At 37.5% G+C, this 16,067-nt stretch overlaps 1 protein-coding gene across 1 annotated transcript; it reads right to left on the reverse strand.

Annotated features, from left to right (window-relative positions):
* Nucleotides 1-1,196: 1,196 nt before the first annotated feature.
* Nucleotides 1,197-14,042, reverse strand: LOC117402642 (solute carrier family 35 member F6-like). The gene is made up of 6 exons (XM_034003989.2): nucleotides 13,840-14,042; nucleotides 7,761-7,833; nucleotides 6,729-6,900; nucleotides 3,348-3,563; nucleotides 2,930-3,040; nucleotides 1,197-2,488 (listed from the first exon to the last, which is right to left on the reverse strand). Exons 1-6 carry the CDS (start codon nucleotides 13,914-13,916, stop codon nucleotides 2,016-2,018), a joined length of 1,122 nt encoding a protein of 373 aa, XP_033859880.1. The 5' UTR covers nucleotides 13,917-14,042; the 3' UTR covers nucleotides 1,197-2,015.
* Between the last annotated feature and the right edge of the window lie 2,025 nt (nucleotides 14,043-16,067).

Below are 16,067 nucleotides of genomic sequence, written 5' to 3' on the forward strand. Positions count from 1 at the left end.
TGTACAAAAACTAGTAAAAATACAACAATTTGTCCACACATACCTCTGCTTAAAAGTCGCATAAAAAACCAGCTTCAGTCATTTGTCCAAAAAAAGTGAGAGAACTTGCTTACATAACAAAAAAATAAATATTGACTCCATCCCTTGAAAAATAATTTTATAATGAATTTTAAAAATAATGCAGGTTAAAATAGCGCCGTTATCAAAGAATTAAAGTCCTGTAGGGCTGCGAATTAGTCGTAGGCTTGTATATGAAAGACTTTATTTTTGCAACTTATAATATTTTTTGAATAATATACTGTAGGTGGTAAAAAGCTGGGTACTGCAAATAATGTAGTAATTATATTGTGTGTATTATACGAACATAGATGCTCATTCTGAGATAGAAAATTGACTACATAGGGCTAAAAAAAAAAGCATATGTAGAGCGAAATCAATAACGTTAGAAGATACGCCATTTCTACATGTCCCTCAGCCATCCTGCAACTCTCAACAATCTGTTCTGCCAGTGTGCAGGAGCTGTGATTGTGGTATGTGAAATAATTATATTTTTTGTAACCCACGGAAGGCGGAAAGGGGTGCAAATGCACCCCAAGAATGTACCATTATTCCTGTTTCCCAAAGCCACAGAGCCAAACTGCAGGTACTGTGCTGTGTGCAAACCAGCGGATGATGATAGCACTTTTAAACAGACAGCATATGACGCGGATACAGTAAAGCAGGTATCAGGCTATTTAGAGATTTGTCAATAACAAAACTAGATGGAGGAAAAAGTGTACCCTTGTCATCAACCCTGAAGGTCCAAACATCCAACGATGTCTGTTTATCAGTTACCTTTCATCTAAAACATACAGTAAATGTGAACCTACATGCAATACTTAATTTCTTCTTTACACCCTCCATCTTAGAAAAAAAGGTACTTCTAAAACACAGCTATATCGTATCACGTAAAAAACAAAGATTACAGGTCATTTTTGGATCTATGGTTTCACCATGCTTTCAGTACCATAATTATCTATGATGGAATGTGCTTGTTAACACATTCATTTTTCTAAACATGTTTCACACCTTTGCTCTTCTGCTACCATTGTATATATACACCACAGTAAAAGTTTATAAGGGATCTAAGCAATAAAAACTTTGGGCAGCCTGGGATAAGTCTAGGCTCACCCTTGTCCATAATTAAATCAACAAGCTCACAAATAGTGTTTTTAATCTGTGAAGTATTAAACTTTGTATACACGGCATGCTATATAGACAATGCACGTACACTATATATACTATTTGAATCTCACAACAGGCATTACAGCTTAAAGGTACCTGAGTTAGCTAAAGTGTAAAATTGTGATAGATTCATGTCTGGTACTTTTCATCACTATCTAGCATGTAGTTAGCAAAAAAGTAAAAACACTTAAGTATAATTGCACTGATGTATATATGAAGGTGTAGTGAATACACAATACAAAATAATATGATATGTAATCTGGTTTGATAAAACCTGCATATGCCTACACGCTACTTACTTGCACTGGGATACTCAATTGTAAGAAAAAACTAGGATATAGATGTTAATTATTGATTAGTCCACAGCATTTTAAATGCATTGAATCTAAAGGCTCATTTTTGTAACGTCACCAAAGCCAGAACATTCTGCATTTGTTTTTGTTGGCAAGTGTCATTTTCCTTTCTGAGAATTTAACTACGAGTGATTGAGCTAATCCTATTAGTTTAATAAAAACTAAAAATTGCATGCTGATTGAAGTCTGTGGATAAGAATTTTCTTGTAGTAATTTAATTTACATATGGAAAATGTGTCTGGAAGGTTAATTTTAAATGGTCTTTGGTAAAAAAAAAAATGTTCAAAAGATATGTAAAGTGGGTATTTTTCTCTAAAAAACAACAAAAAAACATATTCACTAAAACATAAACATTAACCATAATAAAAACGTAATCAGTTGAAATAATGATATAAAACCTCCGACCAACTTTGGAAATATGTTTATGTATGGCCAAATTTAAGTGTCCTGATTAACAGACGCTGTGCTTCCTGACAGGAGCCTTTCTTCACTTGAGCTCTGGCCCAGGAACCGAGCGCAGCAGGGGATCTTTTCCATTACAGGCTTGTGCAGTCCATTGTACAGGGCGGCCCCTACAAGCAGGACAATGAAGCCTAGGACCTGCAGCCCATGGAACCTCTCCCAGCCCACAGCCAGGCTCACTGCCCAGATGACCACAGTGCGCAGGCTGTCCAGCACCATGCGCGTGGTGGCATTGATCTCCTTGGTGACGCTGATCCCGGCAAAGTTGAAGAAGGCAATGCTGATGATGTTGCCCAGCAGAGCCAGGACAATCATGGGCTGGTTGCCGATCTGGCAGAAAGCATCCAGGGAATCTTCCAGGACCTGCCGAGGGTTGTTGCCAAAGTGACCCGCAGGAATGTAGTACATGGGGATGAGCAGGAGCGACAGGGTGACAAAGCCGAAAAAACCTGAGAGACAAAACAGAGGAAAAGGGTTACCCCTTTTATTAGTATAGTTTTTTCTAATTTTGTTACAGTGTATCTGGTAAATCACAATACAGCCGTTTTACAGTTAGCCCATCGTCCCTACATTTTTTTAAAAACTCTTTATAATAATAATAATAATAATAATAATAATAATGCATCATTGTGTCCATCATGTCTAAAAATGACATTAGGTAGACCAGATTGTAACCATTTACCTGTTGTCTGTACCACTCTGAACCTACCTGAAACTAAAACTATTAGACTGTGCTAATCTTATTAGTTCAAGCTAATTTGCTTCTTGCTTTTACTGTCCTAATGTTTTACACCTTGACCTGAACTGAAGAATACACCAGTTCAAAGCATAATGTCAAATACAAACATCAGGTACCTGACACTTTATAACAATTTTCATGGACACTGTACCTTCTGTGCCCACGGCCCGCAGAGGATGGACATCATGCTTGTAAACAAATTTCTCCTCCAGGACCATCTGGACGGCAACTATGACCTGAGCCATTATAATAAGGAGGTCACCTGTATGCCAAATGAGAAACATTTTAAAACACTCCTTATATACCCGATGAAGGATTTAAATATAATACAAAAAATTGGTCTGTTTCATTCTTGATTTATGTGCATATAGTATTTTTGATAAATCACTAAGGTGTTTTAGTGTATGACCAGAATCATTCTCAAATGTGTGGACATTAGAATAACGTGTGTTTATAAGGTAAGGATGCAAATAAAACAAATACCAACTTAGCTTGTGAATCTCTCTCAATATACTTTGCACAGGAGGAATTGTAAAATACATTGCGTGAATAAAATGTAAAGCTGGTACCTGTAATGACTTCGCTGAGCTTGTGTTGTTCATCTTTTTCTCCACTTACAAAGTCTGCCAGGCCGACCACCAGCAGACCAGTGATGGTGATGAAGATTCCGATCCATTGACTGACCATCAGCTTCCGTTCCAGGAATGCCACGGATAACAGCCCGGTGAAGACAATCACTGCTCCCCGCAGCATCTGGAAACTTGAGGCACTGGTCATGTTGAGAGCTGAAAAAAATGATAAATAAACAAATGAACAAACAATAAGACTGTAAACCAAAACTGCTGTTTAATCAATTTCTGTAATGTTTCTATAGAATTACCTTTTCCTTGTATCATGTTAAAGGATTGCCTGTGCATCATGTTAAAGAATTGCTAGTGTCTGTATAAAGCAGGGGTGTCAAACACATGGCCCCCGGAGCGATGTTGTCATTTATTCAATTGGATACCAGACCTGTCAACTCTCCCTTATTTGCTGGGTCTCTTATGTTTCTTGGACACTTCTCCCGGATATCTACCAGGACAGATTTTCTCCGAACTTTACTGTTAAACCCCTTTATGTCAGCAAACTAATTTCTGCAAAAGTAATGTACTGTCTGTGGTTACTGCAATCTCTGTCTGTATATGGCAGTGTTTAGGACCCAGGAGAGCCCTGTGGCAGGCATGCATTCAGTGCAATGAATCATCAACAATGGCTTATCATGCGATAAGCCCTCCCGGTAAGAAAAAAATAAAATATTGATGCAAATTTCAAGCTTCTTGGACAACAACATATTCTCACATAATCCGAAGCAATGCTGGAAAATGGCATATTTTCTGTAAACTATGCAGGACTGACTTTAACTGTGAGAGCAAGAATGATGTTTTAGGTAAACACGAGAGATCACAAAAACACCAGAAAAGCCAGTGATGCTCATAAAACCAGTGCTTCAATAACAGCTTTCGTTGCCAAAGGAAAAACGGAGGTCAAATAAATTACATACCCCAATGGAAATGTATAATTTCTAGAAAACAAAGAATTTTAGGAACATTTTTTTGTAGCAAAAGTTTTGTTTTTGTGGATGAGGAAAAGAAGTTACAAGAAATAGATGTCTACAATTATTTATTTCAAAATATTTTTTTTTGCAAAACTCCAAAAATGCTAATTCGAAAGCATTCATACCCTTTGATGCTATGATAGTACTGTCTACAAGGTGCTAGAAATTTCAATACGATAATGCAGAACCTAATTCTAAAAAAGTCTAGAAAATACTGGATTGTTGGTGAACATTCTTAGAGAGTATAAAAAGGTTAGGCATAGGATGATTGCTGTCATTACCAATAAGTCAATATGGGGAAAAAGTAAAGACCTTAGGCAGAAAATTATTTATTGTCATACAGCTGGAGAAGAGTACAAGAAGATTTCCAAGCATTTGAGCATCCCAATTTCAACTATTGTTTCTATTATCAAGAAGTACAAGACTCATGGTACTGTCACAACGCTCCCTCGGTCTGGAAGAAAGAAGGTTCTTTCACCAAGAACAAGTGAGGAAGGTTAATAACAATCTGAGATTGACTGCCAAAGATATTCAAAGTGAACTGGCTGCAATGGGACTGGGGTTTCCATTTCAACCATAGGTCAAGTATTGCATGGTAAAGGTCTCAATGGTTACACGCCAAGGAAAAAGCCACTCTTAGGAAAATGTCACAAGGACAATTGCTTAAAGTTTGCAAAACAGCATGTGAATGATGGATATGCGTTCTTGTCAAAGGTTTTGTGGAGTGATGAAACAAAAATCAAGCTATTCGGTCACGCTGATAGTTGTTACGTTTGGAGAAAGTCTGGAGAGGCATACAAAGAAAACAACACCATACCTACTGTCAAGCATGAAGGTCGTAATATCTTTCTATGGGGTTGTTTTTCCTCTAATGGCACAGGAAAGTTAGTTCCAATACATGGTAAAATGAATTCCATAGCAAACCAAATGATATTGGTCAATCATCTGAAACCCTCCGCTACAAAACTTGGTTTAAAACGCAACTGGACGTTCCAACACAACAATGATCCAAAGCACACATCAAAATCTACTTCAGAATAGTTAAAGAAGAATAAAATCAAGGTTCTGGAATAGCCTAGTCAAAGTCTCGATCTAAATCCAATTGGTATGAGTTGAAGAAGGCTATGCATAAGAGAAGTCCTCGGAATTTGAATGAACTGGAACAATTTTGTGTTGGACTGGTCAAAAATCACTAAAGAACCATGCCAAAAGCTCATTAACAAATATCCTTATCGTTTAAAAAAGGTTATTATTGCTAAAGGTGCCTCAACTAGCTATTCATTTAATTTTCCTTGTCAGGGTATGAATACTTTTGAATTAGGATTTTGGGAGTTTTGCAAAAAAAATTGCTGAAATAAATAATTGTAGACATCTATTTCTTGTAACTTATTTTCCTCATCCACAAAAGCAAAACTTGCTACAAAAGAATTTTCCTATAATTATTTGTTTTCAAGAAATTTCTAGAAATGATACATTTGCATTGGGGTATGTAAACTTTGGACTACAACTGTATGTAGAGACCTTTACATGTTGTGACTAGTTCAGCAAATCTGTAGTGGACATGTTCCCAGACTCACACACTGTGAAGTATTCTGCAGGAAAGTCTAAAAGTCACACAAATAGTGAAAGGCACTCTTGTTCCACCTTTCTCTTCATGGCTAAAGACACAATGACACTTCTCACTACAGAACTTACAAATCAGAACTAAAACCCTTTTTTCTGGTATCACTGGTGTCGTAACTCGAACCAGCTGACACACTGTTGTCGCTGATTCACAGCAATCACAGCAACATTATAATTTGTGTTGCTCATGCGAAGGAACTCGCTCAGAAGCATGTTTGCACACGTGTTCTAAAGAGTGAGTGAAATAATCTAAATCTGTGCTGTTTAGGGGAATGTGAATATGCTATGTTTGATCATTGTTGTTAAATACGATAATTTTGATGTTTTGGGTTTGTCTTTGTATTTTTATAACTGTCACTTGATGTTTTCGCCATATGAAACGAGTTTGACACCCTCGTTTAAGAAAGTGTACCTTTCTTATACTTTTTGGAGCAGCGGCACAACACAAAGTACAATACAATTTGATTTACATAGCATTGGCATTTCTCTGCATTTGAATCAGTGATGTGTCACGGTCACATAACCTGTAATAATACTTACCAACACTAGATGTCTACATGTGACTGCTGGATTATTTTACCAAAAAAAACCAAAAAACTGCAAGCAATACAGTTGTGCTTCTCTATTTGTGCTCTTAAACAATGATAGCCCAAATAATAATAATAATAATAATAATAATAATAATAATAATAATAATAATAATAATAATAATAATAATAATAAAACGACATACCGACATACATGATGCAGGTGGCTGTCATGTCGCACATGGCTGGCGGGAAGAAGTAGAGGGGGTTAAAGGTCTGGCCCGTGTTCATCTTCGGTTCTGGGCTCCTTCTGTCATGACAAAGGAGAATGTGGAACAGCACCAGGCAGCTGAGCTCCCCGAGAAACATGCCCACCGCCTGCAGGAAACAAGACAGGTGACAGTGGCATGACCCGTATGACACGGACCACAGGAAACTGTTTGCTGTTATAACTCTGCTCAGGAAGTTGTTAGTTTAAAGTTATTTTATTAGGTATCAATTTAAATAATGTCTTCAAATCTATATAGAATTTCACAGATGAACTATATCTGAATACTATAAAGCTAAGAGAACACAAAGCCACTTTGTCGCTTGGAACTTGGTTTCAGGGGAGATTGGGGTTTGATACAGCAAAGTTGCCTCAAACTAGGTCTCTCTGTCTCCTGGAACCAGGTTTCAAGCCACTGCCTGAAAAAAGGGCTTTGTGTTCCCTCAGCTTAAGAATAGCTGAATGTAATATCTGAATGTGTGTTTTGGTTATTTTCTAATACATTTTCCATTGCTCTGAGGATAAGACAATAGTATGTACTAAAGGGCATTTACAGTAGACTTCTACATAAAAACTACAGTATGCAATCAGAGTTTTTTTTTTTTCCAGTCTGTGCCTTCTCTTGCTGGATTAAATTCAAGCAAAACAGATTCTGCTTCTTGGCACGCCGCATCTCTTTGGAACTGCTTCCTTCTTTTTCAGTTCCCTTTGATGGCAACTTCCTTCTTTCTGCTCCTAATGCTTGAATATTAGTTCAGGACGAAACCCTTGGAGATGCATCATCTCATTTACAAGGGGGATCTGGGGGACCGCAGGGTTCACACAACAAACATCCACACAATGGCATAAAGGCAACTGAAGTACTACTTCAGTCCAGCATAAGATTCACTTATAACCCTAACCCTAACCCTAACCCTAAGCCTAGACAAGTCAAGTGTCAAGTCACGTCATTAGCAGCGCATGTGGTTACCTGAAGGAAAGGGTGTGAGAAGGAGTGTTCTGTAGATCCTTTGCATCCTGGCGCAGAAAAGTTATCTGCCCATCTAGATAAAAAGAAAAAAACAATATATAAGGAACTGATACAAATATACAGTATGGCAATAAAAAAATGATGTTGTCTGAAGAAACTATTCGAACTTGATTTGTATGACTAATAAGTGTCCCACCATGACATCACTGTTAAGAGTGGAATGGTTAAGAACAAGAACATGCATGTACAAAACCAAAGAAAATGCATCTCTTTTTTTCACAAAAGAGAGCTTGTACCTCACAGGTGCACACATTCATTTCATGTTTTGCACTACACAACTAGACTGAACATGCTGGACTCACATTACCTACTACAATAATACCTGTGGCCAAAGCAAAAACAATTTGCACAAACTTCTTTAGCAGCGTCTTTAATACCAGGGGGAAAAAAAAGAAAAAGAAAAAAGCCCTTTCGACAAAAATTGTTTGAAGTACAAACTATATGCTGACAGAACAGCTAGCCTGTCTTCTGTTGCTTAATGGTTTCCTGCATGGAAGATAAGTCAGGCTCTATATACTGCACAAACCTGCCCTCCAGCTCCCAATTTGCTGTTTTATAAGTTTCTCTGAGAGGAGGCAAGACTCCATTATGAACTCCTATCAGCTATTAACCACAGTACTAGCAGTAGCAGATCACTTGATCTGAGCACGGGTTTTAATTGGAGGGGTCCAGAGAGTTTTTTTCATCAGATAAGACAAGCCTCCGGTACACATACTAGTGACAGCAGATGACGTAGTCTGATCCCTGGTTTTAATTGGAGGAGCAATTCAAACCCTCCTGCCCCCTGCTGAAGCACTGCTTTACTGTGTATGCGCAATTATGAGTGAAGTTGAAGGAGACCAGAAAAAAAAGAAATCCATCATAATGGTAAGAAAATTTAAAAAAACATCTGAGACAAAAAATAAACTGCAAAGGTTTCACTTCCACAAGGAACTTGTGAGCCATTTGTTTATTCTGCAGGGATGGCGTGGCGCGATGAAGAAACATTTGCTCTAATCAACATCTGTGTCGACGATTCAATCCAGAGAAGCTTGGATGGAAGCGTCCGTAACAAGCAAACCTTCTTAAAACAGATGAAAAGGCGGTCATGTGAACGTTTCTGCTTCCAGGGCATTGCGTACGAGCATTGTGTTCTTGCTTCTGTCACCTAGGTCGACCCTGCTGTTATACATCCCCATGTGTTGCTACAACTATTTATAAAACCTACCTGTAATTTTTCTTTTTATTGTTAACATCCTGTGGTGGGGTTCACCCCGCTCATTGGTTTCTGTCATTTGCTAATCTTAAAAAGAGTGTGTCTCTAGACAGAATGTATCTATTTTCTGAAATAAATTGTGTGTACAGTACTGTAGTGACTACATCATCCTTACAGGGAGAGGAAAGCAAACAGTTTTGTTCAAGGAATATACAGCTAGAATATTCCACGTTTTATCATCATCTGCTATTCACGATGTGCAGTAATTGAGATGGTTTAACAATGGCAATGATAATTAATACACAGTTGTAAATTAAATAAGGGTGTTTAAAATATTAATGGTGCCCCTATCAAAACCTTTATAGTTGTTTTAAATGACACAGTTTAGCCTGCCTCTTGCTCAACAAAGGTTCACACTCATTTGTTTTTAATCAGCCACCACGCTCTGGTTCTAATCTACCCTCTTTTTATTGCAGTATTTTAAAAGTGTGGAAGGCAGTGAGAGTGGAGAGGGAGGAGGAGACTGACAGCTCAGAGCCTCCTAGAGGAACCACTTCTTTTTAACCCTCTTCTCACAGTGCAATGCCTCCAGTCACTTGCACTGCAGGACAGGTTTGTGAGGGGGGGTATCACAAGACTAGGGCTCCTGATGGCACCTGGACTCTCTCGCTGACTCAGTGCAGCCAAATTGCTCACGTGCAACGTGCTCACCTACATACACGTCTAATCAGATTAAATAATCAGATATGTGTCACACTTGTTTAACAGTCAAAAGTTTATAGGGTCGGATATGTGAGTGCTGACAGTATTTATGTATTAATATTGTATGAAACTAAAGACGATACTGTATGAAGATAAATTAAAGCTAACTTACTTTCAGAAAGGAACGTTCTGTATCGTATTCAGTGTATGTTCATCCACAACTTTAAACACTCAATTACAAATCTTACCTAAATCTATTTTTAAAAAACAACAATTGTGTACAATTCTACCCATAGACCAATTTTATTTAATTTTCATGTAAAAACAAGACTAGTTGGAATTATTCTCCAGGGTAGCCCCAATTGTGTCAAACTATTTAAAAAAATAAATAAATAAAAAAACTCAATGCGGTAGCCTTATAAATACATTGCCGACCAATGCTTAAAATAAAATTATCAGCCATCCAATGTATTTATTTACATTTCAAACGTACAAAAGTGGATCTTCTCCTTCAGATCAACTTTGAGTAAGTGCATTTCTGCATCCTGATGGGGTCATATTTCGACTTGGGGTCCTTAGATAGATAGATAGATAGATAGATAGATAGATAGATAGATAGATAGATAGATAGATAGATAGATAGATAGATAAAGAAAAACACACACACACACACCCTCGTAACTGCACCAGTTTCATTGGGGTGTGTCTCTTCAGGAATTTGGGTAGGAAAAAATGTGCACCTACGGCACTGATCAGAAAGTGATCTGAAACCTGAAAGTACTGAGACCTCTTGAAAATACCTCTTAGAGAGACTACATTTACAAGTGTAAAAACTTATCAGGATGTTAACAACGAAAATAAAAATTACAGGTATGTGATTTAAATAGTTGTAGCAATGCGTGGGGACTCTTTAAGAAGCCCAAACAGTATGAAAAAATCTGTGTGTGACCATATATTGAGTAACAAAACAATTGTTTATCACAGTAACTCATTTTTCAAAGGCACTCTAACAGTACAATATGCTGTAATACCATACCACAATTTGGGAAGCCATGCAAGCTTGTTTAGACTTTGGCCTGATAAATCTGTCAATTGTGGCTAAACTGCTTGTCAGCTGAATGGCTACTTTCCACATACATGAAACAAGATATCAAAACCGGATGCTTTTATTGAAGCTTTGAGTTTATTATAGTATTAAAGTAGCGCTTTGCCTGTCCAGACTACATAATAGCTAAAACACCCATGGATATATTGCTATATACCATAGAAAGGCTTTACAGTACTCAAGGCCGTAGCCAGCTATGAGGAACCTGAGGCACATGCTTAGGTTAAAATCATACTAATAATTATTTATTGAGGTCATTTTACATGTTGCTTTGCCACAAATAAAAATGCATTCATCCCTTTTTGCATTGGAAGTAAGTCGAATACTTGAAGGTTTATTTCAGACAATGTATGATTGACACTGGTAGTTGAGGTTTGTGTCGAGTTCATAGGGCTGCGGTTTGCAAGGAGCCTCGCAGCTGGCCATTCACATTAGTAGAAGTCAAATGCATATTCATGAGCATAAATCAGAACACAGCCAATCAAATCGACGGTCAGCCGAAAAGCTCGAGCTGCAACCCTCATTGGTTATGATGTGTTTGTCAGCTGTCAACCCACTTAAGATCATTTTACTGTTGAATGTGACTTTATAATTAATATCACACAAAACATTATGTATGCAAGCACTTGTCTTCTCGGTATTTGGATAATGACATCACTGTTAAAATGATTTGTTTGATAGATTAGGATTTAAAACTAAGTATAGTGTCTACAACAAATATTCTGGCATTGCTACATTTCTTATTTTCTTTTATATTGAATTTAAATATTGCAAAGAAAAATCTACTTATTTGCACTGTACAAAACCACACTGCTAATATAGAACCTTGGTACTCAAAATTTATAGTACCTTATTCAGAAAAAAAAAACCTGTTAACTAAACTTTTGGATTTTAATAAACAACATATTAAAAAAAAACTTGGGGGGGAGCACGGGCAAGCGCTTCGGTCATTTTTCAAGGCTGGCTATGGCCCTGAGTACAACATGCTAAACTGAATGTGGGGGAAAATATACTAGAACTGAAAAATGACTGTGCATAATGGTCAACTTAAATGGGACAGCAGTAATCGAATACGTTTTGAATCTGAACAGCATCTATATCATGACATTTTTTCCATAGCTGTTAAGGTATGGAAGATATCAGAGAGAAGCCTACTCCCAAACCAGAAACATATTTAAAGAAATGGTCCTCTAATTAAGTGATCATTTTCTGATATTTTAACTCTCAATCTGAGAGGTCAGAATGTGGTGTGTCTTCATCTGCACTTTTTCAGAATCCTCTGCATTTCTTTGCATTTCTACAATAAACATTACAAGTGTATCTCTGTACTGCATATTTATTTACGTTTATGTGTGACATATAAAACGGTGTCCTCGGGGCGTCTTAGAATATTGACAATTTGGTTTTGTGTTATGTTTAATATTGAAAATGTTTTGCTTTCTTCAAACTGTGATTCTACAGGGTAAACTAAAAAAAAACTCTTCTGATGCCACTGCCTATTTCCTGTCAACTGATATTGATATATTGATATTCCTGCTGTCAGAGGAATGTAACCAGAACTTTGCACTTTTTCCTGACAATTTTCAAGTGTCTAGAACACTGAAACCACAAATCATTCTTGCTGCTGTATGTATTTTTTTTTTTTTTTTTACTGGAGCAGGAAAAAACATTCTAAGCATACATATGAAATATGAGCTCCAATGGCAGTCTGTGATAAATACACACATGCATGGCTTGTAATAAACTTGCAATTAAAAATACCACGTTGTGTTGTATCATAAAAAAGCAAGTAACTGTTTCTTTCAAGTAAAATGTATCGCTCAAGAATTTAACAGCCACCACCTGTTTAAACTTAAGTAAAGTAGAATCACTAAAACCGGAGCAGACGGTACATATGGAACGCATTCAAGTCGCGTGACATTGACTGAAACACGTTTATACAAAATCTACAAGTAAATCCTTCGGCAATACTTGTAAAAATGAGTCAGCTTGTAATCAAAATTGAGTCAGTTTGTCAGTATCTCGTGGTTAGTGTCTAAACTGCTGACACATCATTGGCTTGTCAGGTCACGAGAGCTGGCGGAACCCAGTATTCATCTTCTGTTCTGTAGAGACAGCGGTGTTCCCTGATACAGCAAATCTAGTCTGGGATATGTAGTTTCATAAATGGCAATTCTCCAATATACCCAGTAGACAAACAGAGCATTAAAAACTACAAAACTCAGAATTCACCCCGAGGTCTTAAAATAGGTTTCATTCAAGTAACTTTAAATTGCACAATTGTTATTTACTTGAATAAGGCAGGCAGGCAAATGCATCGAATACATAAATAATAAAACACATTATAACGTAAGTTTGCAGGTACAGTAAGATCAATGTGAAAACAACAATAACAATATATAGAGATCGAGTGCTCCATGCAAGAGCTGGTTAGTGTACCCGGACAGGGCTTCTCAAACCCGGTCGTGGGGACAGCCGGTGTCTGCTGGTTTTCATTCCAGCTGAGCTCTCAATCTCTTAACTAGACCCTTAATTGAACTGATAATGTGCTTAATCATAACTTTTTACTTGTTTTCATTTATTAAATAGTTGCAGATTTCAAGTTAGTTAACATTTTGAACTTGAACTGCAACGACACAGGGTTCCCCAGGACCGGGTTTGAGAAGCCCTGACCTAGGACGATAGTGGAGTTTTAATGTTATTATTATTATTATTATTATTATTATTATTATTATTATTATTATTATTATTATTATTATTGTAGTTGTAGTCGTAGTCGTCATCCTAGTCGTAGTACAGTAAATGCATTGTTTAATTTGCAGCCCAACCTTACAATATACACTTTTTTTTTTTTGCTGACCCTTTCTAATTAACTTTGAAAATGCAAAACTGCATTTGAATCTGATAACGTCCAGAAAATGCAAATGAACAAGTAGACCCTAAACCACTGTCATTTCGAGCACATGTGTAGTGTAGCACATCATGAGAATTTCTCTCACTAATGTTTTATCACTTACTTGGCTGATAATGTGTTGATTGAGCCTGTGATAAGCATCATTCCAGCGAGAAGGAGTTGGTATTTTGTCCAAGCCATGGTGAAGAATTCAAGACAAGAAAGAAAAAGGATACCGGTAGTGGTTTTCGCTTTACCGCAGATCTGTTTCTGGACTTTGTTTTTGACTGCAGAACTGACTGTACATTCCTTCCTGTATAAAATCACATGACTGCCTGTCGTGTGTCAGCTGAGAAGCTATGCTTGTACTGTACTAATACAAACACATCTATATCAATTTGTTTGTATTAGTACAGTACAATCAAAACAATAAATAAATAAAATAAACATTTTAACTAAACGTTATGCCATAATTAGAAACTTCCATACTACTAAATTAATCACAATGAATACAATGCCACAACAATTATGGGAGCTTGATATTAAGGAAACACTGCCTGGTGAGACCTGACATAGAGAGTAACATAACCTGTTCTTCTCCTAATGCAAAATGAAGGTCAATTCAGTTTAAATTATTACATTAAGTATAGTATATCCCTAAAATAATGTATACTTGTGTCTTATGTGATTCAAACAAATGCTGGAGATGTGACACTGATACAGGATCCCTTATACATATGATATGGAATTGCTCCAAATTAACATTTTATTGGGAAAACATTGTATTCCATTTATGTGAAATAATAGATTATGATATTCCATTTTCAGGTGGACTTGTAATTCTTGGGGACACCTCACCTCACTACTTCCACTAATTCTTTGGTATCTAAAAAGCTCTATTACTTTCCTGGAAAGACTCCAAGCCACCTTCTTCACAAGTTAACTATGGAAGTATGTATTGTTAGATAATATAAACCTAGAAAAAAATATCATATTCTTTAAATAACAAACTTGAGAATTTTAAAAACATAAGGTATAAGAGAGGGTCTCCAACCCTGGTCCTGGAGAGCTGCTGTGGCTGCTGGTTTTTTGTTTCAACCAGTCTCTCAGTTACTTAATTGAACCAATTAATGGCTTAATTAGTCAAGATTAACAGGTTTTCCAGATCTTTAGCCACTGGTTATGTAAAGACGCCTAGAAAACCTGCTGGATAGGGGCTCTCCAGGACCAGGGTTGGAAGCCGAGTAGGCTTCACTGGGGAAAATGTTTGTTTAAAATCCAAAGCTGAGAATAATTAAACTTTTTCATCTCTTCACTCCTGTCCTCCTCTGCAATCAAAACAGTCTCAGGCTCCAGTGGTTAATGAGCACAATGAGCTGGAACGTAATGGGCTTGAAAGATGAAGAGCACTTACTTTCCTAGAAAAGAAAAAAAAACATGACTGTTTCACAGGTTGTTTGTGAACCACACCCTGGTGTCTCACAGTCATACCTCTTCCATGACGATGCAAGTCATTCAAATCAAGGTTCCATTTGGTCAGGCTGAAGAATAGCAGCTCCTTCTCATTGCTTATGAACAAACAAACATAAAACCATCTGTAACTGTTCACTATGGTTAGACCTTGCCTAGTTAAAGCTGGTACACCCCCAAGGTGATGTCTCTTCGTTCATCGTTCATGTCCGCCTTGGGAAATCATACACACGCTTGAAATTCTCTCTGAGGCAATACAATGATGTGTTTAAATTACAAATATTATAGAACAAAATCATTGTCAACATGGCAGAGGTAGGAGGGGAGTACAATGTATGTAAATAATACTTTGAGCATCTACAACTCTTTTGGGGCAATTTTTTTTTTTTTAAATTTGGAAGACAGAATTCAGAATTCTTTTTAATTACTGTGGATGGGGCTACCCATCCACGCTACTAAACAAATACAATAACAAAACAAAACAAACATGGCTACGCCGTCACATAAATAAATAACACAAAATAAATACAAAATAACACTGCACAGGGACGGAGGGGGAAACCCTGTTCTAAAAATAAACAAATAAATACGTATAGGGCTCCTCGCCCTGTTACATATCCCCCCCCCCCCTTGTGCGCAGCACACATGGCCCAACGGCCACCTCCCCCCTTAGTCCCAAAGTCCCGGCTAACAGTCCCGGCCCAGGAACTGGGGAAGCAAAGTGTCTCCGAGGGCAGCCACAGCGGGATGTCCTCTTCCCACCCAAACAGCTGTAGCGTCCCGGTGGACCGTGCACAGGCCAGCTCCTCCGGCCAAGGAAATTTTGGGGGTGGTCTCCAGACTTACCCCCACTTCTTCGTGGCCAGCAGCTCCCCTCCATGG

The sequence above is a fragment of the Acipenser ruthenus genome, chromosome 5 (assembly GCF_902713425.1).
Source record: "Acipenser ruthenus chromosome 5, fAciRut3.2 maternal haplotype, whole genome shotgun sequence".
In the NCBI taxonomy this organism is placed as follows: domain Eukaryota; kingdom Metazoa; phylum Chordata; class Actinopteri; order Acipenseriformes; family Acipenseridae; genus Acipenser; species Acipenser ruthenus.

Bases quoted from the DNA above. Each gene is read 5' to 3' on its own strand.
- LOC117402642 (XM_034003989.2), bottom strand. From the start codon at position 13,916: ATGGCTTGGACAAAATACCAACTCCTTCTCGCTGGAATGATGCTTATC. The intron at 6,901-7,760 runs GTAACCACATGC...TGTTTCCTGCAG, and splicing joins TCTCACACCCTTTCCTTCAG to GCGGTGGGCATGTTTCTCGG. The intron at 3,041-3,347 runs GTACCAGCTTTA...TTTGGCATACAG, and splicing joins GCTCAGCGAAGTCATTACAG to GTGACCTCCTTATTATAATG.